This window comes from Boleophthalmus pectinirostris, unplaced genomic scaffold (genome assembly GCF_026225935.1).
Source record: "Boleophthalmus pectinirostris isolate CB_2022bp ecotype Guang Dong unplaced genomic scaffold, ASM2622593v1 HiC_scaffold_13, whole genome shotgun sequence".
NCBI lineage: Eukaryota > Metazoa > Chordata > Actinopteri > Gobiiformes > Gobiidae > Boleophthalmus > Boleophthalmus pectinirostris.
Genome location: NW_026571036.1, coordinates 13,132,974 through 13,159,343, shown reverse-complemented (window position 1 = coordinate 13,159,343; position 26,370 = coordinate 13,132,974). Strand labels below are relative to the sequence as shown.

The window sequence follows — 26,370 nt, the reverse complement described above, 5'->3', positions numbered from 1 at the left end:
CATAAAGGAGGACAATCCCAATAAATGCATTTTTAAATAGACAGTATAATTAAAAAGCCTGAGCTACATCCAATAAATGTCAGAATGAACTAATAATTAGCCATGGCAGTTATTTATTCTACTCAAATCTTACGTTATTACATAAAAATGACAGAAATCTCCCTATTTTTGCAAAGAAAAAGTACCCACGATAAATATTGAGCCCCAAAATACAGTATATTGTTCCATGGTAAGTCGGTATCATAATTATCATGACAGGCCTACACACTACAAACTAGATTTGCGGAGAGAGCACATGTACCACAGTTTGAGTACTTTTTGCCCTTATAAATGAATGTGACTTATATGTCTGTCTATGTATATCTATATTTTCAGTTCTATTTCTAATAATATAAGAGCTGTTTGCTTTCCTATACTGAATTAACTGGTGTTGCTTGTGTATAACAGGTGGAAAGGAGTCCTGCAGAATTTGAAAAACGAGACTGAGAAAACACAAAAGAGCCTTTCAATATGGCAAGAGTTCTCCAACCAGTCCAAAAACTGCTCGCATCAACTGCAGCAAGCCTGGAGTCAGTGGGAAGAGCTACACCTCCATCAAGACACTCAGGCCCGACCTCAGTCAACACAAGTACAGGTGATTTTATTAATTTCGTTTTGCAGTGGTCCAAACTTATTCCTCAATTTCTTAACATGTTCCTTGCATCCTAAGCATTCACTGTGATATAAATTAACTTCTTAGAGTGAGGAGGGGAAAAAAGCTTTAGATTTAGATCCAACAGCAGTCTTACTTTGACCCTAAGAGATGTTTTTTCATTATACTGTATTGGGGTCAAGTGTTTTTTGTAAAGCTCCTTTAAAGCTGTTGATTAAAGCTACTGTTATGATTTTTGTTGCTTTACAGTTGGTAACATTTTCAGGAATATTGTGTTTCAAGGTAGGTTTGCTTGGTAGCTTTATTTGACTAATTTAATCATTAATTTATTTACATTAGGGATGTAACGATATCCAAATCTCACAGTATGATATTATCACGATATGCCTCTAATGGTACAATAATTATCACAATATTTTGGAGAGGTTAACAGAATTGTACATATGCTATTTTTTCCTTTTTAAATACCTTGAGCAGTCTTCAGTGTGAATAATTACTGCCATATTCCAAAGAAATGAAATATAAAAGTGCTTAATAACAGTTACTTTTATTATGTAGTAAAGTAAGTAACGGATCATGGCCTATGCAGTTCCCTCTTTTTTAATACTTTTAAATGAAAAAATCTTGCAATGCGATATATTGTGATGGACCATGATATTATTGTGAGAGTTCTGACGATACGATATCACGATATTTCAGTTATTGTTACATCTCTAATTTACATATAACATATTTCTTCAATTTAATGTTCAGATCAGAATTTTAACTGCTGTTCCTGAACTTAGTCATGGCCAGCTTTTAGAGAGTATGCGTTAGGTTCAGGATATAATGAAATACTTTGGTTGTCTTTTTGTGGAGTAGAACAGGATGCTGCACTCATGGCCACAAATATCCTTTCATTTCTCTGATCACCTGTACTTAACAGGACACAGATTTCATTACATGTTGTTTAGGAGATTGATGCAGCAAAGAAAGAGCTCCATTTTTTTTTTTTTACTTTCTCTGCCCAATGAACGCTATACTTTGTTAGTATATGAGTCATAGATAAGGTGTAACAGGGAATGGGAGAAAGAGGACACAAGCTCATATTGCTAAAATGGACGGGTTTCCTGCATATGTACTGAAGCTCTAACCACTAAGCCACAATGCCTTTTTTAATATATGTTTTATATTTTTCTTATATACATTACATTAAAGTTTTAGAACTTCACGCTTTTTCTAGTTTTTGTTGACCAAAACTTATTCTAAACCTTTGATTCATGAGAGTGTCCACCTTTGGCAGATATAACAGCTCAACACATTCGTGGCTCATTCTTTTTACAAAAGGAATCAAATATTGTTCAAAACGTTCTTCCCAAGTCTGTCGCAGAAGTTCCCGTAAATGTGTGGCATTTGTAGGTTGCTTGGCTTTCACTCTTCTGTCCAGTTCATCCAAAAAAAAACTCGATAGGGCTTAAGTCTGGAGACTGTGCTGGACACTCCATGTTTTCAAGCTTTACCATCTTGTTCTTTTTTTCCTGAGGTAGTTTTGGCAGAGCTTGGACTTGTGTTTTGTTATATTTTATCTTTTTTTTTTTTACCTCTGGATGTTCAGTACTTACATTTGTACCATTTCAAGCTCTTCATTGGACTTGCATGACTTTAATTGCAATAAATAACTGGAAAAATTTGGGTGTTCTCAAGCTTTTGACCGGCAGTGTATTTGTTTACCATCACCAGAAATTGCAAGAAAAAGCTGAGAGCGTGGAAAGCACCTTGGAGCGTGTTCTTGCAGCATCCAAGCTTTTGATTGAAAAACTGGGCCCAATTGCTTCTAACATTGTCCAATCACAAACCAGTCAGCTGTCACATGATGTTTGGATTTTGAGCCAAGCCTTGCAGGTGTATAAGAAGAATACCCAGGTATTATTTATTTTACATTATGTATTATTTCTGTACTTTATATGTATTTATACTAATTTATATTTTCACTTAAGGATGATATAGACCAACTGAATGTTTTCCTTAATCATTTGGAAAGACTTGAAAACCATATGAAGGAAAAAGAAGACCAAGTTAACAAAGTAAAGGATGTTAATGCTGCAGAGGTTGGTATCCATTTATATAGAAGTTTACAAGTTTAATTCAAACTCCAGACACTTTAATGGCTTAAAAATCTGTTATGATATATTTTTTGGTTTGAACATGTGCAGCAGGTTTTCCAGGAACTCTCCAAACTGTTTTCGTCCATGTTTGACGTCACTGAGATGAGTGCCCACGTGAACCTTAGCAACCAGGAGGCACAGAGGCTGCACCAGCTCCAGGGGAGATATGTGGACAGTCAAACACGTGGCCTAGAGCTGTGCAAGTAAGACAATGTTAAAGTTTAAATCTCAAAATATATTATACTAATAAATACTTAAAGGTCCTATATTATGCTGAATTAACTCTTGTGAGCTTTAAGTTATTAAGTTAGAATGTTGTTGCCTTCTCAAAAACATACCTGGAGTTGTGTTTGCTTCATTTGTTGGAGTAATCCTTTATTATTAATCTGTCTATATCTATATCTTGTGATGTCATGAAACAGTAGATTTCAAGTTTCTTTTTATTCAGCAGAGATTGGACATTCTAGGCTAAAATCACCCAAATGATTCTAGTGAAATTTAAAAACACAGTGGAGCACTTCCTGTATAACCACTTGACATCACAAGGTGGAACTGAGTGTTTTCCCTTTGACAGAAGAGCTCATCCTAAATATGCAGGGTTTGTGTGTTGAACATGTGTGAATGGAACAAAACACAACTCCATTTATGTTTGTGATGAGGAAACAACATCAGAAATCAGCAGCTTTAGGATTCATTTGCTCGACAGTAGGGGGGTACTTTTTTTATTTATCCAATTGCTGCTATTTGGTTGTGACGTATGTAATGCACCAAATCCCGTAGGAAGAAGGGAAATAACGTCTTTCCTCTTGATAAAATTCACCAAACAATGTCTTTGTTCTGGCTTTAAATCCTCGATCTCAAGAATTGTTGCCAACACAGAATGTATGGCTTCGTCTACATCCATCTCGATCGCTTTGTTTACTGTTGTGCTGTTCCACAAAAGGATCCAGGCAGGCGCTTGAGTTCTTACAAACCTCGATTGTATTTTTATTCCTGACCTAGTCGCTGGAGAGAAATGAAACTGAGCAGAGGCACTAGGTGGCACCAGCCTGGCTACCTTTAACCATCTAAAAACCAGAAATAAAACTGGACAAAATATCACAGTATCACAATATATTACAGTCACAATATGTTATAGTACTTTTGCATTATACTGATTGGTGATGTTTTGTTTTGTTGCATATTACAGATAAATTTGAATATTGTTCCCTGTATAAACCAAAACTAAACTCAGACTAAACGCAACATAATTTACACTAAACTGGCATCAAAGGCAATATCCTATGTCATGTTAATCACTATTTCATTTTTGCATCGTTTTTCCTTACAACCTCTTGTATATAGCTGAGAGATATATTTGTATTACTGTATTTCGATATATTATGTTTTATTTTTGCATGTACATTTATATAATTATGTCTTATTTAACGGTCTCATTATTTTTGCTTATTTATATTTATATAATTTATTATTATATTTTTGCTCTTTTTTATTATAATATTGTCATGTGTGAGCTACTGTGTCAGAATAATTTCCCTTGTGGATTGAGAGTCTAAGAAAACTACTGAACCAGGATTAAAATTGTCTCTTTAATTTCATCTGAATAAAGTTAATCTTTAATTGCGTGTTGTTTGTTTTTTTATGATACAGGTGGCTGAGCTCCCAACACCATTATTCTCTGGGGTTTGATGAAAAATACAAGGCCCTAACAGAAATTCACGATAAACTGGAGCAAGAATCAACGCTGAGAAATCCACAGAATTACAACAATCTTAAAAACATGGCAACTGTCCACCAGGTAATATAAACCTTTGGAGCTGAAGAGGATGTAGATTCTTTCAATACAACAAAATATTTAATCTGCATTTTTGTTAAACCTGCTATTTCCATGTTTTTATTATTTTCCTGTCATTTCTTGTTGGTAGAAGCTTCAAGGTGACATCGTGGTAGGGCATCAGTTACTGCATGGACTCATGTGTGACGCTGTAAAAATAATGAAAAATGGAACAGAAACACAGAGGTAGGATTTTTGGAGTAACTGAAACAACAAAAAAAATTCTTGTCTGCACTACTCCTGTCTGATTATTGAGCCAGTAACAAACTAGGGAGGGCTATTGTTCTTTGCCCATTTCCTCTTCCCTATTATTATTTTTCCGTGCAAACCGTTGTGATTTTGAGGTCCTAAACGCCAATGAAAAGTTCCGAAACCAGGTATGGAATTGGTCCTGTGAAAAATTTGATAAAACAGGCATCGCAACAATAATAATGCCCAAAGTGACCTGACTCAACAGTGCTGCCTAGAAGTGGACCCGTATGGGAGTGAAGACAAGCAAAGTTTGGTGTAGGCAAATTTAAAAAAAAAATAAAATAGAATTTCAGAACAGTAATATGATGAACAGCAAATTGCGATATTGGACATAGGTTCACAAAATTAACTGTTTTTTTGGGATACTACTTACGGTTTGCCCGTAGCACTGGGGCAAATGACACCTTCATTTCCTGTTTTTTGATGACTTCTCACAGCCACAGGTTTTGGTCTAGAGAGAGATTTAAATCACACTTGCGTAATCCTTGGTTGAGGATTACTCAAATATGTGTGAATGAAACAGAACACTACTGCTGGTATGTTTTTGAGGAAGTAACATTCTCACGTGACTTAAAGCTCATAAGAGTCAGTTTTATGAAATCTAAGGCCTTTTAACTCAAGAGTTTTTTTATTTGAATATGGTCATTGTTTTAGTTTAGTTCATTGTTTTAGTTTAGTTCAATAAGTTGGTGGTATCCTTCACAATGACGTCTCTTTGAATCTTTAGAAATTAAACTTTGCAAGCAGTCTGATTTTGATTTTTATTTAACACTTGAACAAAAGTATTTTTTAAATTTCTTTTCAGGTCGGAAAGCTTTGCCAAGGTTTCTTACATAAGGCAGAAATGGACTGATATGCTGAATCTGATTAACCAGCGCCAATCTTCGGTCAAACACCAGCTGAGCCAATACTCCGCGTACCAGAGCGGCCTGAAACATCTTTACGATGTTATAAGAGAAATCGATTCTCTACTGCCCCCTACAGGACAAGACATATCTGTGTCACGAATCGAGATGCAGGATTATGAGGTTAGTGTGTGTTGATTATTTTTGATTTTCATGCTTTTACTGTAAGTATTATTTCTAAAGCCAAAGATAAGTCTTTAATCCCGATATTAGGCTTTGCTCTGTTTTCCATAGCTGTCACAGATCTCTTTCACTGGTGGATGGTTGCTCACATGTCAGTAGTTCTTATTTTAGATATATAAACAATATATTTCATTTGTTTTAGCTTTTAGATCCACATTTCTACATTGCCCAAATTTTCCACTTGAAGTTATAGTTATAGTAATTAAAAAAACAACTTAATTTTGGTCACTTTTGTGGGGTTAGGCAATATAATCACTACAATATAACTCACCCTTATTAAAACAAGTAAAAAATATCTTAATCTTAATATCATAAACATAAAAAACTAAAGCTGATCATGGACGAATTGAAATAAACAGATTTCCATTCAAAGAAAACGCATTTAATTGTGCAATTTTGTCTTGTATTTTCCAGGCTGTAGAAAAGGCACTCCAGCCTCACTCTGCCATCTACACCAGGACTGTGGACAGTGGGAGAAGTTTGTGTAAAAGTATGACAGATGCTGAGAGTCAAATGAAGCTGCAAACAGAAGTAGAGGCTTTAGAGAAGGAATGGGAACGCGCAACATCACAGCTGGAAAGGCACAAAGCAGAGATTAAGAATACTGTCCAGGTAACATACACAAATACACACATGGGCTACTTTATTTTTGTAGTTATAATGCTTCAGATGTTGGTTAAAAGTAAAGTGTGTATTAGCCAGTCACATGATAGCAGCTCAGAGCTTTCAGATAATTACTTTTAATTTAGCTTGGACTATAGCAAAGTGTCTAAAGTTAATATTGTTTTTTTGTAATTGATTAGTATAAAATATTATATAAACTAAATAATACAAATTTGGTACAGTGGTTTATTTTCAGTTAGGAAATTCTATTGAAAACACCATATTTCATATTAACCAGGCCTTTTGTGTGGGTTGCAGATTATTAGTGCTGAGGAATAAAGAGTTTGGACTTTAAATGTGTTGATCAACATTGTTTAGTAATAGTTTTGTTAATCGTATTTAGTGGCAGTGGCAAAAATGTCATCTTTATTTCATTCATCACTTGAGAGATAGAATTTATCAAGAACTTTCAACAAGAACTTAATATAGTGAGCTGCTCTTTCTGACCCTGATTTTCATTTGCAAAGTACATAGGCACATCTTTATTATTCTGGCTCTAAAAAAATCCACACAACAAACCAACAAAAGAGCATGCGTTGGTTTTCATATCAACACAACTGAAGGGTGGGGGCGTCAGCAGCTTTGACATGACCCATATACAGAGCCTGATCCAGCATGCACGCAGTCTGGTGCCCCGCTAAAGCTCATCTGCCAAGAGGATCAAACTCCAACTGAGAAACTGTCCATTATCCCAGCCATTTTTCCAACTGTGGTGGCACTGGGCCTATTGGTGGTATGCAGAGCTCTGGAATCTGTCTGTTTGGAATCGTTTTAATTTAGTAAATGCATATTTTAGTACTTCTCAATTCATGCCTGGTCTCCTGCTTTGAAATTCTATTTTACACTCAAATCATGAGGTAGTCTATCTGGTCATCTGCTCAAGACAAATTTTTTGTTTGAATTTAAAGTCCAATTTTGGTCTTGCTTATTGATGCTTATACTGTACACATTTTCGTCTAGCAATTTTTGAAGTATCATAATTTCGTCCTCAAACAACTAAATATTCAGTTTTATTCTGCATAAAAATTGCTAACCCTAAAGTTTAGATCTGTACAAATGTGATTCTTGTATTAGTTTGTCAATTCTTCTTGGTTTAAAATGTGAACTTTGAAGAAAATTTCATAAAATCGCAATGCTTGTCACAAAAATGTCACTTAGATATTTTTCACATATTCTTCAGTCCTATTTTAGTCTTAATCTGGTTTTAGTCTCACTTCTAAAAGGTGGAACTTTGTGTGTTTGTAAAGTTTGTATGACTTTATCACCACTATCACACACACTGAACCGAGAGCTTCAGTTTTATTTTTATACTGTAGAAAGCATTTGATTCACTTGAGTGCATATGACAGGTTTTCATGTTTTTCTAATTATGATTTGGTTTGGTGGGATAGTACCTGTGGTCAATACTTAAATACTTATCATAGCTTTTCAGTCAAGTGACAGTTTGAGAGATGAGACGAAAAGTACAGAAATACAAGAAGATGCAGTTAGTCTTAAAACCGAGTCCTTCTACCTATTTCATTGACACACAAAATTCCTTCCAAATTATACAGAGAATTTACGTGCAAAGAACACTTTTTCTGCTAGTTTAAGCATTCATTTAACAAAATAAAGCTGTTATAATGTATTTTTATTTGTCTAAATTACACAATAGTTAGGATTAAGGGGCTCATATTATGTTATTTTCTGATTTATGTTATCATGTTGTTTCCTCAACCAAAACTTGCCTGGAATTGTGTTTTATTTCATTCACTCATGTTCAACACACAAATCCTTCTCTCAAACACCTTCACTAGAATCATATGGATAATTTCAGCTCTGGAACTGCCAAATCACTACTTAAAAAAAAAAAAAAGGTTGCTGTTAACTTGAAAACTATCACTGAACAGACGAAATAATGACGAATGAAACAAAAAAACAACTCCAAAAAACATTATATCATGACTTAAAACTCACAAGAGTCCGTTTTGCATAATACAGGACCTTTAAAGTATCAGAAATACTTAAATTACATAAAAGTAATAACATAAATTAAGAGTAAAATAAAACACAGCCTTTTTCTAACATGGCTTAAAGCTCACAAGGGTCAGTTTTGCGTAATATAGGACCGTTAACAAGAAAATAGACAGTTTTAGTTACATCTTTAGTCTAATTATGCTATGTTTCAGTGAAATTAATCTAAACTGTATGCACTAAATTTCTGTAAATAATTGTACAAGAGAAATGAGCATACTCTGTAGCTGTGTGCTTTCTGACATGTGTGTTTGGGTGCTCCAGGGGTCAGGCAAAGTTGTGTTAACCCGTTAAGCTCAACAGGACACGGCCAGAGAGGGGAAATCCCTCTGAGCAACATGTCAGAGATCACACCCCCCGATACACTAATCCAACACAGAGCTGCCACACAGGCCTCTAATCAACACAACAAACTCTCAAGCAGTTCATTTCATGTTACAAAGCATGATATAGAGAGCTGTTTAAAATATCAGATATATTTAAATAGCAAGATTATGAGTGATTATTATGGAGCATGGGAATTGAATTCATGTGTGAATGAAACAAAACACAACTCCAGGTTTGTTTTGATGAGGAAACATTACAACATAGATCAGAAAACAGCGTGATATGGACCCTTTAAGAGTAAATTCATGTTGTAACAATAAATATTTCTGTTACTAAGCTTTGTAAAGCTAAGGTCTTGATTTTTAATCAGTGTGCTGCCAAACACTGGTACTATCGAGCCTTGAGGGACTGCCTGGTGTGCCAATCCAATTTGAGTTTAACCAATTCACAAAATGTAATAAATGGTCTTTTTGGAGAGCCCTGAACCGTACAACAGTTGGAGCCATTTGATATTGTTTTAGTAGCTGGTGACACAGCATCTTTTAACAAAAAATAAGTGTTGTTGCAAAACAGTGGATTATGGTAAGGTTAAGGAACACTTTATTGCTCCTTAGGAAAAATGTGTCCCCTGTATTCGACCCATTGTTTAATTCTGCTGAGGCAACTTGTCAGATCAATACTTCAGTTTACAATGTGCAAAGTATAAGATCAAGATCTACATTCATTTTTTATTTTAGTTGTTTATTTTATTCATAAAATATAAAAAGACATTAACAGTGTCACAACATCAAGCATACAAGAAATGAAAGAAAAGGAACAGAAAGAAGAGTAATCTTATGTTATCTGTCCCCTTTTTCCTTTTCCAGACAAAACCTCAACACTGATAGTTACTTTAAAACATTTCATTCAATATTTCATTTCAGTCACAATTATGAATCGATCGCAAACAGAAATCTTCACTATTATGCATTACAACTTAGTTTCCTTTTTCATACATACACATTGCAGTGGATTTTATGTGTTTTTTTAAATGCCATCATTGTACTTGATCCTACATATTTAAGACATAGACTAGACAAGAAGACAAGAAGTGGACTAAGGGAGTGTGACATCACTCAAAGCATTCAGCTCCAGTCAGATGAAGCTCACGATGCTCGCAGTTATAGAGGCGAATTTGGACCCGAGGTCCATATTAGGAGTAGGAATTTCTTTACTGAAAATAGTGAAATAAAAAATGACGAGGCTCACTGAAGCAGTTAGAGAGAGATGACAACTTTTCAATGTAAAGTCATTTGGAGCCAGAGTCGATGGAACTGGAAGTGCCCTCTACCTAATGGAATAATAGATTTTCTCAGGGGCTGTGATTACATGCACTTTAAAATCTGATTAATGAATAATTAGAAGCTACCAACATGTCCAACAATATTTTCCAGTAATTTTACATTCCCAGGCAGCATAAAGAAATATCTCAGCAAATGTTTGTTTATGCATAGACCAGACCGTAAAAACACTAGTAACTCAATATGCCAGAGGTGACGTAAGACACTTCAGAAACACTTGACCACACTAGACAACTCTATTCCTCTTAATGCCCTTAACTGTGTCTGTTTTTCTGAAACTAATGGAGCATCTATGGAAGCTATTTAACTCCAAGAAGTTTACTTTCACCATGTCTAAATTAAAATGTAGACATACCGGATTGCAAACAGTCTGTGAAACTGATGTTAAGTCTTACGTAAGCCTGTGTATTTTTGTTGTGTCCGGGCAGATGTGGAGGCTGTGTCAGGAGAAGATCACAGAGGTGAGATCTGAACTGGACCAGTGTGGACTTAAGCTGAAGAAAGCAGCATCAGCCAAAACCAAGGACACAGAGCAGATAATCCAGGTACTTCTGTCAACTAACTGTAATATTAATCACAGGATAATAATTACTGCATTTTATAATATAATGTATTCTACAATAGTGACAATTTTAGTGAGAAAATTCATCCTTTCCAAATGAGCATTCACTAATTTGACAAATAAAAAGGAACTTCACGATTTCTGACTTCTGATTTTTCTGAAAGCAGTAGTAAAAGTGGTGGGAGTGGAATTTGTGGTGGCAGTACTGAAAGCTGCTATTGCAGGAGTAACTATTATTTGTACTAGTATAACTGTAGCCCTTTAAGATTTTAATACATAATCATTAGTACTGTAATACAATACTTTGTCCAAACTTTGATTGCAAACTAGTTAACATTGGCTGTAATTTGTAACAGATTAGTTGAAGTTGTAGTACTTGTAGTAGTAGTAGTAGTAGTAGTAGTAGTAGCAGTAGCAGTAGCAATAGCAGCAGCAGCAGCAGCAGCAGTAGTAGTAGTAGTAGTAGTAATAGCAGCAGTAGTAGTAGTAGTAGTAATAGCAGCAGTAGTAGTAGTAGTAGTAGTAGTAGCAGTAGTAGCAGCAGCAGCAGCAGCAACGGTAGTAGTAGTGGTAGTAGTAATAGTGGTAGTAGTAGTAGTAGTAGTCGTAGTAGTAGTAGTCGTAGTAGTAGCAGCAGCAGGAGTAGTAGTAGTAGTATTAGTAGTAGTAGTAGCAGTAGCAGTAGCAGTAGTAGCAGTAGCAGTAGCAGTAGCAGTAGTAGTAGTAGTAGTAGTAGTAGTAGTAATATTGATATTGGTTGTAATATTAGTAGTAGTAGTAGACGTAGTAGTATTGAAAGCATAAATAGTTGATAATTGTACATTTGGATTGATTTAATTAATGATTTCATGTAATCTACTAGTGTGACTGCATTTAGCCCTTAAATATTTTAATACATAATCAGCTGGAATAAAACTCATTATTCAAATAGTAAGTATTTTACAATACTCCACTGTGCACAAGGAGGATACTTCCTATTTGTTGCAACACATGACAAAGTTTCCACGCTCCAACTCTACGTGAAGCCTTTCCCTCCTATCTATACCCCCATCCCAGCAGCAGCTCGCCCCCCTTTCCCTTATTTAATACCCCCATGCTTTCACTCCCCTCCCCCTTTTACCCGTATACCCTCCCCCTGCCCTGTCCCATCCAGAGCTCTTTAATCAGGACAGCGGAGTGGACCAAAGTAGCGCAGTAGCAGTATCAAGTGTTGGTAGTTCTGTATGGCTTTCTGACTCGTCCTATCACTGCGTTTGAATGTACTATGCAGGAGACAGAGTTCTCCTTGCATCTTCTGAAGACAGGAGGACTCCAAGACGTGGGCACCATGAAGACGGACTTGTCCCACTATCTGCCGCTCGGGGACTCTGCACTGTTGGAACAGCAGCTAGAGCAACTGCACAGCCAATGGGAAGAGCTGTGCGCCAAGGTAAAGCTGACAGAAGTAAATAAATCAATAAATAACATTGCTCAGTTTAGAGAGGAGTTGTAGTTGGAAGTTGGATGGGGCAGGTGCAGCAGTGCAGGCGGGGTGGGGGCGAAGGGGTGGGGGCAGATGGAGGGAAACCAGTGGTGGGCAGACGCACAAAGACCAAGCACAACTGGCCAAGTGAAAGACACAAGTTTTGGAAAGGAAATAATCATTCTTCAGATTTGTTGTGTATTTTAATTTGAGGAAAGAAGAGAATGCTACTGCTATTAACCTGATTTTGTGGTGTGCTTGGATAAATATAACGGGTTAATAGATTTTCTCAGTGGCTGTGATCACATTTTTGGAGTTATACGATGATTTAAATGACGTGTAGAAAGCAAAATCATCAAATTTCTTTCTGATTTCTTTCCTTTCATTTCAGATTTTGTAGTTTACATGTCATTTAAATAATATTGAAATTCCAGAAATTAGATTATAATCAGATTTTGATGTGTATGTAAGCAATGGCGCTGATCTAAATGATTAGGTTCAACAATAGATATTTTTTGTGTTTATTTCTTACAAAAATACAGCATAATTGATAAAGTACTGCATGCTTATACACCCATCTGACAGCAATCTAGTATCATAACATATTTATTTATTTATAGATTATATTGTATTATTATAAACTGATTGCATTGTACCAAAGTCACTTTAGTCAGAGGCTAGTGGTATGAGCGTGTACTAAAGCCACAAGCATGTTTATGAAGAGAACAATTTGTATCTTCTTGATTAATACAATACAGTACAATTAATATACAGTACATTTTTAGTGTAATAGTTGTGGATTCAGTTCAGATTATATAGACCATAGTTTAATAGTCATGGTCCCACATGTGTGTACATTGGTTTAAGTTTAGTCCCGTTTTGTAGCTATTCTGTTTTGTATTCTAAAAGAGTACTGTGTGTATTTTTTTTTACATTTTCGTTCAAATCAATCACAATCTTTTTGCATAATCAGATCTTTCATAGCCTTACTAACTCCCTGTACAAACATCAATGGTGTAATAGCATTATTACATTAGAGGGGCTCTTTGTAAACACGCATTCCTACACTTAAGTCTCTGGCCTTTACACAAATACGCTGTTGTTCTTTAGCATAAACGGCTACTGCATTCTGGGACATTTTTCTATCGGTTACCTCATTGCTGTATTATTATGGGTCCAACAACAATTTGTACTGCCGCTAATTGGACCCGCACTTGAATACAGCTGCCTCCACCTGCCCCTGTTTTGGCCCAAATCTGCTGTCTGGCAATCCATTTTGATTTTTTTTTTTTTGTTTCATTCAATTCTAACAACATTTTAGCCTTGCCAAAATAAGAAATTGCTGGTTTAGTTTGATTATTGTGTACTAGATTTGTTGATTTTCTATATTCTGTGCTTGTGTCTAGTCTGCATAGCTAACAGGTTGCAGGAGAGGGGGTAGGTGCTGGAATGGGTCCGGCGAGCAGATGGTCCTAGGGCGCATGGGACAGCCTCTATTGTTAAAGGGAATCACAAAGTCTTCATAGGGTGACAGCGGCGTACAAAGCAGCCTCAATAGTCCACTAAGTAAAAAAGCCCCCAAAACATCGTTAGTACATAAAAACAATAAAAGGCTTAATGAAATACAACTAAATGCCAATCAGAAGTAATTTATAGCTGAGTAGTCCCTAAGGCTGGTACTAAGCAGTTTAACCTCCAAAAGATCATCGGCCGGTCGCCCCCTCCCAGCCTGTGTAATGGGGCGTTGTCATGGCGTTAAGTTGTCGTTAGGAAAATGGACCTTGTTAATTTTACTACATAAAATCTCTGGGGAATTCATTTTGTCTGATTTATGATGTGATAGTTCATTTCACAGTCATTCTACATAGTAATAAATCTATTACCATAAACGTAAATGTTAAACAGGATATTATTCGCTTGTCTCTTTACAATTGAAATATTAGACTTTTTTTTTTCTAAAATTGAGGATGCACAATTTAGGGAAAAAAAGTCACACAATAAAGGCTTATAGTTAAAGTGGGACAGTATTTTAATTGATTGATTGTATTTAATTGACCTCCATTAGGTATCAGCTGTTCTTCCTGGAGACCTGTGTAGCATGTTTTGGGTTATTTTATCTAATTGTATGTATATTTTTTTGTTGTTGTTGTTGTTTTTTTTGACAAGTATTGCAATTGTTTTTATATTTGAGATGTATGTTTGAAAAGTAGGAGTTGAGGTGGGGTGTGGGAGGGTTATGATTTGTTTTTGTTTTGTGTTTGTTATTTAAAACTTCGAAATTAGGGAAAAAAGTAGGATTCTGATTAAAGTAAACATATGACAGGAGACTGAAAAATTAACTGATTAAGTAATATTTAATAATTCCATGTATTTCATGACATGTTTATAGAGGTTGAAGCTACAGATTCAACAGGATTTTCTTTAAAACCACTATTTTATTCTTTGGCAGTGGACATTCTGTTGTTTCAATCATTGCAGCCTTTGCGAATTGATAATTGTACAAACTCAAATTGCTCTTCTGTTTTGTTTGCGGTATATTATACAGCCCTAACTAAAATATAATTGTTAATTTGTCACTAGATGTGTATACAGTATCGGGTGCATGAGACAAAATTTCAACTCCTTTCCACTGTCATTGAAAAAAAACCCCTCTGAAAATAGAAAATTTATTTAAATTCAAAGTGATTTTTTTAAACCCATAGTGACTTATTCCCTAATGATGCTGAATGTTACTGAATTATTGCATGTATGTTTACTTTCTCAGGTATCCTTACGTAAACAGGAAATTGCAGACCGCCTGAACGCCTGGACCATCTTCAATGACAAGAATAAGGAGTTCTGTGATTGGCTGACGCAGATGGAGAACAAAGTGTGCCACAGCGCCGACCTGAGCTTTGAGGAAATGGTTGAAAAACTCAAGAAGGTACACTGCATTATTCCATAAAAATATAATGCAATTTCATATTACGTAATAATGTTCCCTTAGTTTATTTGTTGAAGCACTTACATAAGAAGATTATAGTTTCCATTTTAAAATGTACTGGTAATATAATGTTTTTCTTCTTATTTTTAAAGGTTCACTGTGTAATCTTTCTGTGTCTATGGAGATTAGGGCTGGGTATCATTAAGAAGTTGCAGATACAATACATACCTTAATACATAGGCCACAAAATGATACATATCTCGATACATAGGCCACAAAACAATACCTATCTTGATACACAGGCCACTATACGGTACATATCTCAATACAGTGCTCTTTTGATTTGATACAATATATTTCAAAATTATTCAATACAGTTCAATAAAAAATAAAGGCAAAATCATGATTGTGATACTAAAAGTCTTTGTTAAACCACTTCTTGTGCAAAGTTCATATGAAAAACGCCAATTTTAATCATCAAAACAGTGAAAATGTCAAATGTGTCACATAAATAAGTTTCCTTCCTCTAAACAAGCAACAAAACTATAGCAGTGTTACAAAATAATTTTGTAAAATACACCAAAAAATACTTTTGGCGATATATCGATACAGAAGTCCATGATATTAATACTGTATCATCACATTAAACAATACGATATATTGATAAATAGAAAAATGATGGCAGAGGTCTTCATCGGGGCTAATTGGGCCTGATGAAGACCAAGTAGTCGAAACGCGTTGGCGTGACTTTTAATAAATTCACCGCAAATCATAGTGTCTCTGCCATCATTTTTCTATTTTATGAGAATCCAGCCCTCCGGTTTGATGAGCACCTGTATGTGTAATTTTTTTTATCCAGTGTAGCGCTCCAATTTTGTTATTTCCACGATATATTGATATTTCAATATTTTTGCATGCCCCTAATGGAGATGTTGTTTGTTGATGTAATCCTTCATGCATAAAAAATCTTGAAAAACTCTTGCTTGTCTTGGAAATAGATACATTTAATGCCTTTATATCTGTGTAATCCCTCAGTCATCCAGGCATATACTAGTCTAAAATTATTCAGGAAAAGTTCATTTTTGCCGTGTGAATGGGAGTTTTTTGGTATTGATACTTGTTCGAATAAGTATCCAGTTTCAATTCTGCTTTAAGTATAGATTCATATATGATTTTTGATATTTTTGACAACTCTCCACCAGAAAAATTACATTGTGCACCTTAAACATGCTGTACAAGTTGCTTCGTAAATTAAATATATCAGCAAAGTTAATAGTAATAGAATAGTCATAAAGAAATACTAGCCAATATTTTTTTTACCCTCTTCCTTAAAGGCATTCAGGTTTAACAGATGGTATCCCTGGGTTAAATAGCAGCCCACTCTTTGTCCACACACAGTTGTCTTTAGAGGGACTGGGAGCCTTTTGTGGCCTCCCTGTCTCATCTTGGAGCAGGCTCGTGTTGTGAATGAGATAATAATTGGTTGGTCGGAGCGGCCCTGAATTGCTGTTTTGGTCTGTTGAGTTGGGATGTGAAAGCTGTTATGTTTAATGGTAGGCTTTTGTTACACGGACAACAGAGGATAACAGATACAGTTAAAAAGGTGAATGTTGTTAAAAGGATCTAACAGGTGGCCTCAGAGTTACAAGTATTAGAACACAAATGTCAGTAAACAAATAATAAAGCTTGTGTTCAGTTGATTCAAAAGATGTAATTGTGTCAATGTCAATCATCTTAAAGGAAATTAAAACAAACAAACTCCATCATAAACATGGCAATTGTTTAAAAAAAATAAGTAAATACATGAGTTTGTCTACATCATTTTGTACTGTGTTAAAATGCATATACTGTTTTATAAGTGAGAACATACTGTACCTATATAACATCTGCACACAACATTTCTGTCATTTAGAATTATGAAAACCTTTTTGCATTTTAATAAGGTTGAGGAAAGAACATCATATTATTTCCCACCAATGTGCTCGTACTGACTATTAATTTCTCCATACTAAATTTTATAACAAACAGTATTGGTGAACTTATGCAAACACTGAATTTATAGCCAAATTAGATTAGATTTAAAGGTCCTACGTTACATACAATTGTGAGTTTTAAGCCATGTTATAATGTTTTTACCTTGTCAAATACGTACGTGGAGTTGTGTTTTGTTTCATTCACATGTGTATCACTAATCCTGTATGATCAATCTGTCTACATCTCCAAAGCTCAAAATGCTCTGTTCCACCTTGTGAAGTCATGCAATAAAATTTTACAAGTTAACAGTTACCTTTTACCTTAAGTTCAGTAAAGATTGGCAAATGCAGGGCTGAAATTATCAAAATGATTACAGTGTATGGAGTTTAAAAATACAGTAAAGCATGTTTTCAGTCTGAGAAAAGAACTGAGGAAGCAACATTTTAACATAGATCATAGAATAGCATAGTATAGGTCCGTTAAATAAAAATGTTTCTGTACACTCAATTCCCATGAAAGAGCTCACTCTCCAGTGCATCTGAAGCACAATGATCTCTCTGACCGTCTCTGTCCACCCACAGGACTGCATGGAGGAAATTAATTTGTTCAGCGAGAACAAGAGGCACCTGAAGCAGCTGGGGGAGCAGCTGCTGTGGGCCAGCGATGAAGCCAAGCACAGCCAAGTGCACGGCTCTCTGCAGGAGGCCAACCAGCGCTGGCAAGGCCTCTTCCACCACATCCAGGACAGGTGAGACTATACCTAGAAAATACTGTTCACACATCATCGATCATGTTTTTGATTTGATTGAAAATATACCAGTACACCACCTATATAATATAAATTCTAGTTTTACACCAATCAAAAGGCAATTTGTTAGGAAAAGTTGAAAAATTTGTTAAAAATTACAGGATGTAGAGAGTTCTAAAACATATTGAGAACATCACACTAGACATAATTCTCTCCAAAAGTCACAATTTACACCTTAAACATTAATTCAACAAATAAAGGTGTTTTCTTATATTTTTATTTGTCAAATAATAACTTCTTTGTACAATAGAGGAGTTTTGGCACAGTGTACTTTTGCTAGATAACATTTATAGAATTCCTTAGTTTGATGTTATAATTTCCAACCAGTAAGTATAGTAAGTAAAATATGAATTTAAATATAACAATCTTAGCTGTATTTTAGATCAATGAGTAGTCAAACCTGTCATAGGCACTTTAACTAGAATTTGATCAGTAATGTAGCAAATTTTGTGTCTGCGTTCTTAAATTTTTATTTAATTTTTTTATTTTTTGCATATTATTTTCGACTCAGAGCACTGTAAATGCCAAATTATTCAATTAAATCCAAGTGTGAATCTGTTGACTCAAATAGGACCATTTTTCACGACGCACCTGCGCTCCCCGGCACGCTGAAAATCAAGGGTCGTACTAACCGAACCAACCAGCTGCAAGCCTGCTCAATAGTGGGGAAATTGTTTCACTTACAAAGCCCTTTTCAAAGCATGAAGTGTCTTGCTCATGGACACAACCACTCAAAAATCAACAAAGCGAAAATAAAGCATCAACTAAGGTCTTTGTTGATGAAAAGACAATTGCAATTTTGTACACATATCAGAAGATCTAATATCTAAACTCGTCAAAAATCCTTATGTGATATTAACCTTAATCTTTATTTACAATGTTTTAAGGGAATAGTGTTTTAATCTGGCAAAACATGGACTTGAATGGCTGCCAGTTTCTTTATCATCCATAATTTGTTGCTTGAATAACTAATGCAAATTTCTTTATTGAAAAACCTATTGCGTTTAGCTCACGACACAATTCTTTATAGCACAGCTGAATTGTTTCCACACACTAAAAGAGGTCTCTACAGTATATCTTCAGCGCTGTATTAAGCCTGCACAGTGGGCCCTTTCTCAGCCAAAACACATTAAATAAATTAACGACCCACAAATCTTCAAACGAGCCCTGATAATTAAAACAGAAGTAGGCCTATCTTCCTGCTGTTACCTCGCTCTAGCCCACAGCTGTTCAAACACACATGCTTTAATATACAGTAGTGTAGGTTAAGCCCCCAGACCCCTATTAGACATATGGGACGTCCTACGAAAGTCCCACCCCCCCGCCAGATATCGAGGACTCAGACAGGACCATATGTCGTCATGGTCACAGTGTCCCTCCTCCTCCTCCTCCTCTTTGCTCTCTCTGTGGTGACGTGATGGGCAGTGGGGTGAGATGGGGAGGGGACAGGAGGGTTCAGGACAAGGGGGATTTGTCAGTGTGCATTACAACAGGGCTCGTCAAAGCGGGGTCAGCCCACAGAGAGAGCCCTCACGAAAATGCAACCCCACAATTCTGTTACGTAATATGGGATAATGGGGATGTTTGGAGAAGGTTTCATTAGTCTACTAGAAAATGTTTAAGGTTTGATTATACATTTAAAACAGGACACAATGAATACAAATCACTTAGTTGAAAATTAGAAAAGAAAGAGAAAGAAAATAAATGTATATAGGAAGGTATACACTTTTAATCATACATTCAAAAGCAACACACAAAATACAATCAAAATATGATCACCAATCCGTGTATCATTCGTTCGTTCGTTTTTCAAAATAAAATCAAAAATAATAAAATGAAGAAAACAACTATTTTCTTCATTATTTGTCTCCAAAACCAAAATGACAAAACGATTTGTTTTTTCATTTTTTCGTCACAGCAGTTTGAGTCACATACGGACTGAACCAGGACTGAACTAGGACTAAAACAAGCAGGACTAAAACAGGTCTTAAACCAAGACTAAACCAGGACTAAACCAGGACAGTATGTTCGTACAGACTGTCACGTGATTAGGACTGAAACTGGGACCAGACCAGGATTAGACCGGGACTGAGACCAAGACTGAAAGAAGAACAAGACCAGAACCAGAACCAGGTTGGGACTGAGACCAGTCCTGGTTCAGTCCGTATGTGACGCAGAAGTCCAGCATTGCAGCTTAAGTCACGGAAACGGGAAACGACCGTTATCCATTTTTTCCATTATTCATTTAAATACAAAATCTTTTTTTCATTTTGGAGACAAATAATGAAGAAAACTGTTGTTTTTTTTCTTATTTTTTGTTTTATTTTGAAAAAACAATGAGCGAATGATACACAAATTATCACCATAAGTCATGATCACTACCACATTTAATGATTTGCACATTGGTGTAGGATTTCTTTTTATATTTCTTTCTGACATTATTTGCTTTAGATTACTTAATAGATGTAAAATGGCTATTCAGCTTTCAATATAAAATGTTTTTAGGCTTTGGTGCACATAAGCACAAGCTGCAAGTCTCAGTATGTACCTTTTAGACAAAAAAAAGACTCTAGAAAAGACTTTAGACTCTGCAAACCTTATATTTGGCCTGTCGGACAGCCTCCACCTGCTTGTTTCCATGGAAATGTTGTTCCTTTGGCTCAAATCGTCCACAATATGGCAAAAAAAAAAAAAAGCATCTGTCTCCATGGAGAATATATGCTGTGATTCTAACTTCATATTTCCATTTAATCATGTAGGTGAGGTGCCACCTTTGAAAGTTACAGTTAAAAGTTGTATTCAACATTGATCTTAATTTAATAGTTGTATGTAAAGATAAGTCTAAGCATATAAATGTTAACTTAATTCCATGCTTATATAGTGACCATTTGTCCTGTGAGAAAAAGCACACGTGGAACAAAAGCCACAAAATTACGGTGTTAAAGAAATGTCAGTTGTATTTCAGTCTTTAGCCTGTGCCCTCCTGTGGTCCATTGCACTGTTAACTCTCACCCTCCACCACCTCTATCACAACTCTGCACTGTACATAGCCTGATCCCTTTCTCTCCTGTTACCTTGGCCCGGACCCCTGAAGTCTTTTGTGCCTTTGTGGGCCCTCAGTGTGAAACCCCTGTCCCATTGTCGGTGCTGTCAGGAGCAGGGCCAGGGTACAGGGGGAGATATAATTTGTTTGACTGTAGAGATCGTATTTGTAATGCGGAGGAGTGCTTCAAAGCTGATTTACTCACTGTATACTGTTACACGGTAATAAATAAAGTGATACAAGACAATGAAGTTGTATTAGTAGACTGGGGGAAGCTTGGTGAGGTCATTCTATTACTTTAGCAATCTGTAATTTAAAAGGCTTTCACTGTGGTGCAGTTAATCTGACAGAGGCCAATAGTTTCAAGTTTATAGGCTAAAAGTAGATGGTAGTTTTGCTGTCCCAAGCTAGGATAAGAGCAGAAAGACTGTGCATCCAGCATTAAAGCTATAGTATGTCATTGAATATATACACTAATACAAACAACAAGTAGATTTCAAATATTCTGGTAACAAATCTGTGGCCTCAGTCCTCAGTGGCCACTTAAAGCCACAGTAATCTTTTTTGCCAAACAATTTACTAAAATAAAAGACAAACATAAAGGGTGAAAAATGAATTTCCATAATTATTATTATGCACTTTGTTTTGACTTTGGAAGACTTTTAGTAGAACGGCCAATACTACATCTCTGGGCTCGAGCAGGTAGCCTGATTCACTTCGTGGAAACCGTCTGACCTCGCAGCATTAGAATTCATTCACTTGACTGTAGGCAGGTACTTTTTTAATTTAACCTATTGCTGCTATTTGGTCGTGACATATGTAACAGGGCTAACCCCGTAGGAAAGAAGGACAATAACGTCTTTCCCTTTGATAAAATTCCCTGAACATTCTCTTTGTTCCGGCTTTAAATCCTCGATCTCAGGAATCGTGCCAACACAGAATTTATGGTTCTTCACTGCTGGTGCCTGAACTCACACTTCCGGGGTTTTCTGATTCCTGACCTAGTCGCTGGAGAGAAATGAAATTGAGCGGAGACACTAGGTGGTGCCAGCCTGGCTACCGAGCAGGCACGGACACTCCTCTGTCTGCTCAAAGAGTCTGAAAACTCCTGAGCCAGGCAAAGGATCTTTAAGTCACTGGGAGACAAAGTCAAATGAGCTGAACATTCATTTCAAAACAGACTTGATAAGGAACAGAAAGCTCTCAGGGATATCTTCAGGACACATGAGGAGCCACCTCGTCTCAAACATGGTGTCTCTCATTTTGAGCTGGTTCAGAACATCTCGAGTTTGAGACAAAGAGAAGAATCAGCATTAGTGCGCAGGACTGTCACAGGACTGATTTAAAGGCTTCAGAAAGGATTCAAATTCAGAAGAGGTCTGGCCTTCCTCTTTCTTCTCCTGCTCAAAGTCCAGTGTATTTTGTTTAAAGCAGAGTGTCATGAATAAAGCAGGAGTTAATGCAAAGAAAAAAAAAACTAAAAAAACTAAAAATCAACCAACACTTCCACAGATCTGACTACTAAAGTTGGCTCAGTTGCACCCACTTATCTCCCTGGAGTAGATGAGTTTAATGTCATACTGTGGAACATTCCAGGCGTAACAATAGCATTTCCATGGAGACAAGCAGGTGGCAGACCCTTGACAAGAAAAGCTAGCTCTCCTTTAACAAACACACAAACCACTTCTATACTGGCCGTCTTTAGCTCCACCACCAACCACTTTTATACAACAACATCTGTGTTTTTCTGTACATTATTTACACTGAGAGCCTGCCCTTTCAAACGCTCCTTTAAAGCAGAGTAAAGATCAAATGGGGAAATGAAGTAGGACTCCTGAAAGGGGCACACTTCAGGCTTTTAGCTGCACCGGAGATCTTATATTGTCCCCACCGTTGCTATGGCTCCAGTCTGTGTGGACCTCTGCGGGTCTTCTGGGCGGAGGGGGGTGGTTTCCATGGAGACCGGTGAAGTTTGAGATACCTGGGTCCTATTACTGTTTTCTTTGTTTGACTATGCTGTTCGTCTTAATTGTTTTTCTCAGCAGGTTTTTTCTTATCCTGTTGTTTATTTATTTATTTATTTTATTTATTCAGAACAAGCAAGAGCATATTTTTATTTTTTTATATATATATTATTTATTTCAATATTTGATTACTTTGTTGTTAATTCACTTTGAAACTATTTTTTAATATTTTGCTACATCCATTGATATCGATCTTACAGTATAAATTATGGATTTCAAACCAGGTTAAACTAAACTAATTATGCACAAGTTTAACATCAGTATTGTTGTGTAGATTGCGATCTTGTTCATATTGTAAAAACCCAAACTCTTTGTAACTGCAGTGAGTTTCAATGAAGTTTGCCTGGGTTCTGTTGATGTTTTGTTGCTATTGATACTTTAAGCTGATATTATTAACATTCTGTGGGTATTTAATGCTAATGTAGCCATTACTCTGTCTAAATCTCTGTTTGACTTTAATATGAGCTTTGTTTTACCCAAATCTGACCATAAAACTGACTGAACTACAACAGGAAAGCTGATTTGTGCTGTTAAACTCTTTAAATTACAGTCACAAGCCAACTAGCATTAGTCAGTCTCACTTTTTTATTGAATATCAAGACCATGAATGTTCGTGTTGATCACAGGATCCTGAAAATGTGTTGTTGAAATCCATTTTGTATTTTTTTTCTTGACTTTTAGATTTTTCTTTGGTAGTGTTTGACGTGTACATTGTGTCACCTTGATAAGTGCTGAACATTCAGCCATAAAAATACATGTAGAACCCCCCAGCTTGTTATCACTGCATAGTATCAACTGATAACATATTATTCTCAAAATGTAAATTCATAAATGTTGTACCTGCTCAGTTCAATTTGTGATTTGGCTGCTATATTACAACAAAAATGAGCATTCTAATAAAAGCCTGTAGATTTCTGCGATGTTACCTGAAAATGGATAAAGTGTGTATTTTCTCTGACTCTGTGGTTATGTGTGCAGGGTGAAGAAGCTGAAGGAGACCCTGGCGGCGGTGCAGCAGCTGGATAAGAACATGAGTAACCTGCGCTCGTGGCTGTGTCGCATCGAGGCCGAACTGTCCCGACCCATCACCTACAGCGTGCTCCACCAAAAGGAGATCCACAAGAGGCTGGCCGAGCACCAGGTCTGTGACAACACTTGGAGATCTTACTGGGAAATCTGCTAGGAGCTAAATATACAGAAAATAATGAATCCAGTCCCCTTTATTTCTATAGAACATTTCATAAACAAAGTCTGTTTCCAAAGTGCTGCACACACAGAAATAGAAAAGCTACTATTTAATACAATAAAAATAAAAACTAATAAATTAGACAGTAAAATAGTTCCATTGGAATACATATATAAAATCAATAAAACAAAACATGAGTCATACATACACACACACACATCTTATCGATAAGCTGCTCAGGCTGGTGAACATCTGACTCATGCCTTACAGCAGGTCTCAAAATGGCTTAGAGTGTCACAAAACAGTTTCTCTTTGTTTTTCAGTGCGTATAAAAACAAAAAACTGTGACTTTGAGCTGACACAATGTGAAAATTGAAATAGTCAGTGAAGTTAAATACCTTAGCCTCAGTCTGGACAAAAATCTCAAATTTATCGGTCACACAAAATATTTAGCGAAGAAGATTAAAACAAGTCTCAGTTGTTTTCGTTTTATACATAAAGATCTAACGCTCCATACTTCTAAACTATTCATGAACACAATGATCTTCTCTCATCTATCTTATTGTATCACCTCATGGTCACAGGCCTCTTCAACCACATTGAAACCGCTCTGTTCATTATACAAACTAACCCTAACATAAACTTTTTAACTTTGAAAATTTTACCAATTTTAACTATCTTAAAGTGTCTTAACTGTGATACATCACTATTCTGAAAAAAAAAAAGCTAATGTTGTCAGAATTCACTCTCACCCTAGCCTGCATAGGGTTTGAACAAAGCTGATCCACTATATATAAGCTACAATTTCTGAATTAACATGAAAATTATTTATTACCTACTTACCCAACTATGACTATCCAAATATTTTCACATCAGCATTTGTTTTCTTTTTGTTTCAGCGCAAATTACTATAGTGTACTGTTTTACCTAAGAGCATTTGTTCTTCACTCTCCCCTAATTACACTCTAGTTTCTGTGAGGCCATGTTAATAATTAATGCACAATTGTTTAAATTTGGGAGTGGTTGTGTGTCTGTACGCCCCCTGCTCATGTGCTGCCTGTATCTGTATAGTCCCTGTGTATTCTGTGTATGTTCACGGTCTGATGTCTGTGTATGCGCGTGTACAGGAGCTGCAGAGGGACATAGAGCAGCACACAGAGGGGGTGGTGTCCGTGCTCTCCCTCTGTGATGTTCTGCTCCAGGACCAGGATGCCTCACACGGGACAGGGGCAGACACTGACTCTCTGCAGGAGACCAGCCGCAGCCTGGACCAGCGCTGGAGGACCATCTGTGCCATGGCCTTGGACCGCAGGCTCAGGTACAGGACACATGTCAACCACAAATAAAGGCCTTTGTTTGTTGGATACAATAGAGCAGAAACAGAAAAAGAAACATCATGATTCTCTATGCTAGGCCAAGAAGAGTACAAAGTTTGATAACACTTTATTTTAGGGTTCACTTATTAACATCTAACTACCTGCTACTTAGCATAGTTGTAGATTGTTAATTTATTATTAATTAGTATTTATTCAGCCCTTATTAATGTCTAATTCCCCATAAGCTTATTCTGCTATTAATACACTCATTATTACTGCTTATTAGTATGATACTAGGCCATTTTTGTCCATGAATTGTTTTGTACAACTATTCATACATGAACTATTAATATGCATGTCACAATACATGAATTAAGTGTGAAGTAGAGACCGCTTTAGAAAAGGGACCATATTTCATTTTAATTTGTGTCAAAGTCATAATTTATTAACTACGATCAAAACATCACTTTAGAATGGGGAACATATTTAGAGCTTAATGACTTAATCCATGGCTAGTTGGACTCTATTAACACTTAATAGAGAGTGTTTCATTACACAAGAGTAAGCAAAATGTATTAAGTGCAAATAAGTCAAAACTACATTTACTGTGCTACTAGTCCTTAAAAAACTTATTGGAATCATAATTCATGGACAAAAATGGCCTAGAATCATACTAATAAGCAGTAATAATGAGTGTATTAATAGGAAAGTGTTTGTAAATATCTAACTAATAGCAGAATAAGCTTACGGGGAATTAAA

General features: G+C 36.1%; 1 protein-coding gene across 1 annotated transcript in view; it reads left to right on the top strand.

Moving 5' to 3' along the window:
* LOC110175306 (nesprin-2) overlaps positions 1-26,370 on the top strand; it is a 96,436-nt gene that overhangs the window by 54,570 nt on the left and 15,496 nt on the right. The window contains exons 67-80 of the mRNA XM_055149634.1: positions 448-634; positions 2,372-2,554; positions 2,629-2,739; positions 2,845-2,999; positions 4,447-4,594; positions 4,722-4,816; positions 5,688-5,910; positions 6,385-6,582; positions 10,742-10,858; positions 12,146-12,304; positions 15,102-15,260; positions 17,816-17,982; positions 24,088-24,250; positions 25,423-25,613. Coding sequence (XP_055005609.1) covers positions 448-634; positions 2,372-2,554; positions 2,629-2,739; positions 2,845-2,999; positions 4,447-4,594; positions 4,722-4,816; positions 5,688-5,910; positions 6,385-6,582; positions 10,742-10,858; positions 12,146-12,304; positions 15,102-15,260; positions 17,816-17,982; positions 24,088-24,250; positions 25,423-25,613 — 2,256 coding nt within the window. The remainder of the gene's footprint in view (positions 1-447; positions 635-2,371; positions 2,555-2,628; positions 2,740-2,844; positions 3,000-4,446; positions 4,595-4,721; positions 4,817-5,687; positions 5,911-6,384; positions 6,583-10,741; positions 10,859-12,145; positions 12,305-15,101; positions 15,261-17,815; positions 17,983-24,087; positions 24,251-25,422; positions 25,614-26,370) is intronic.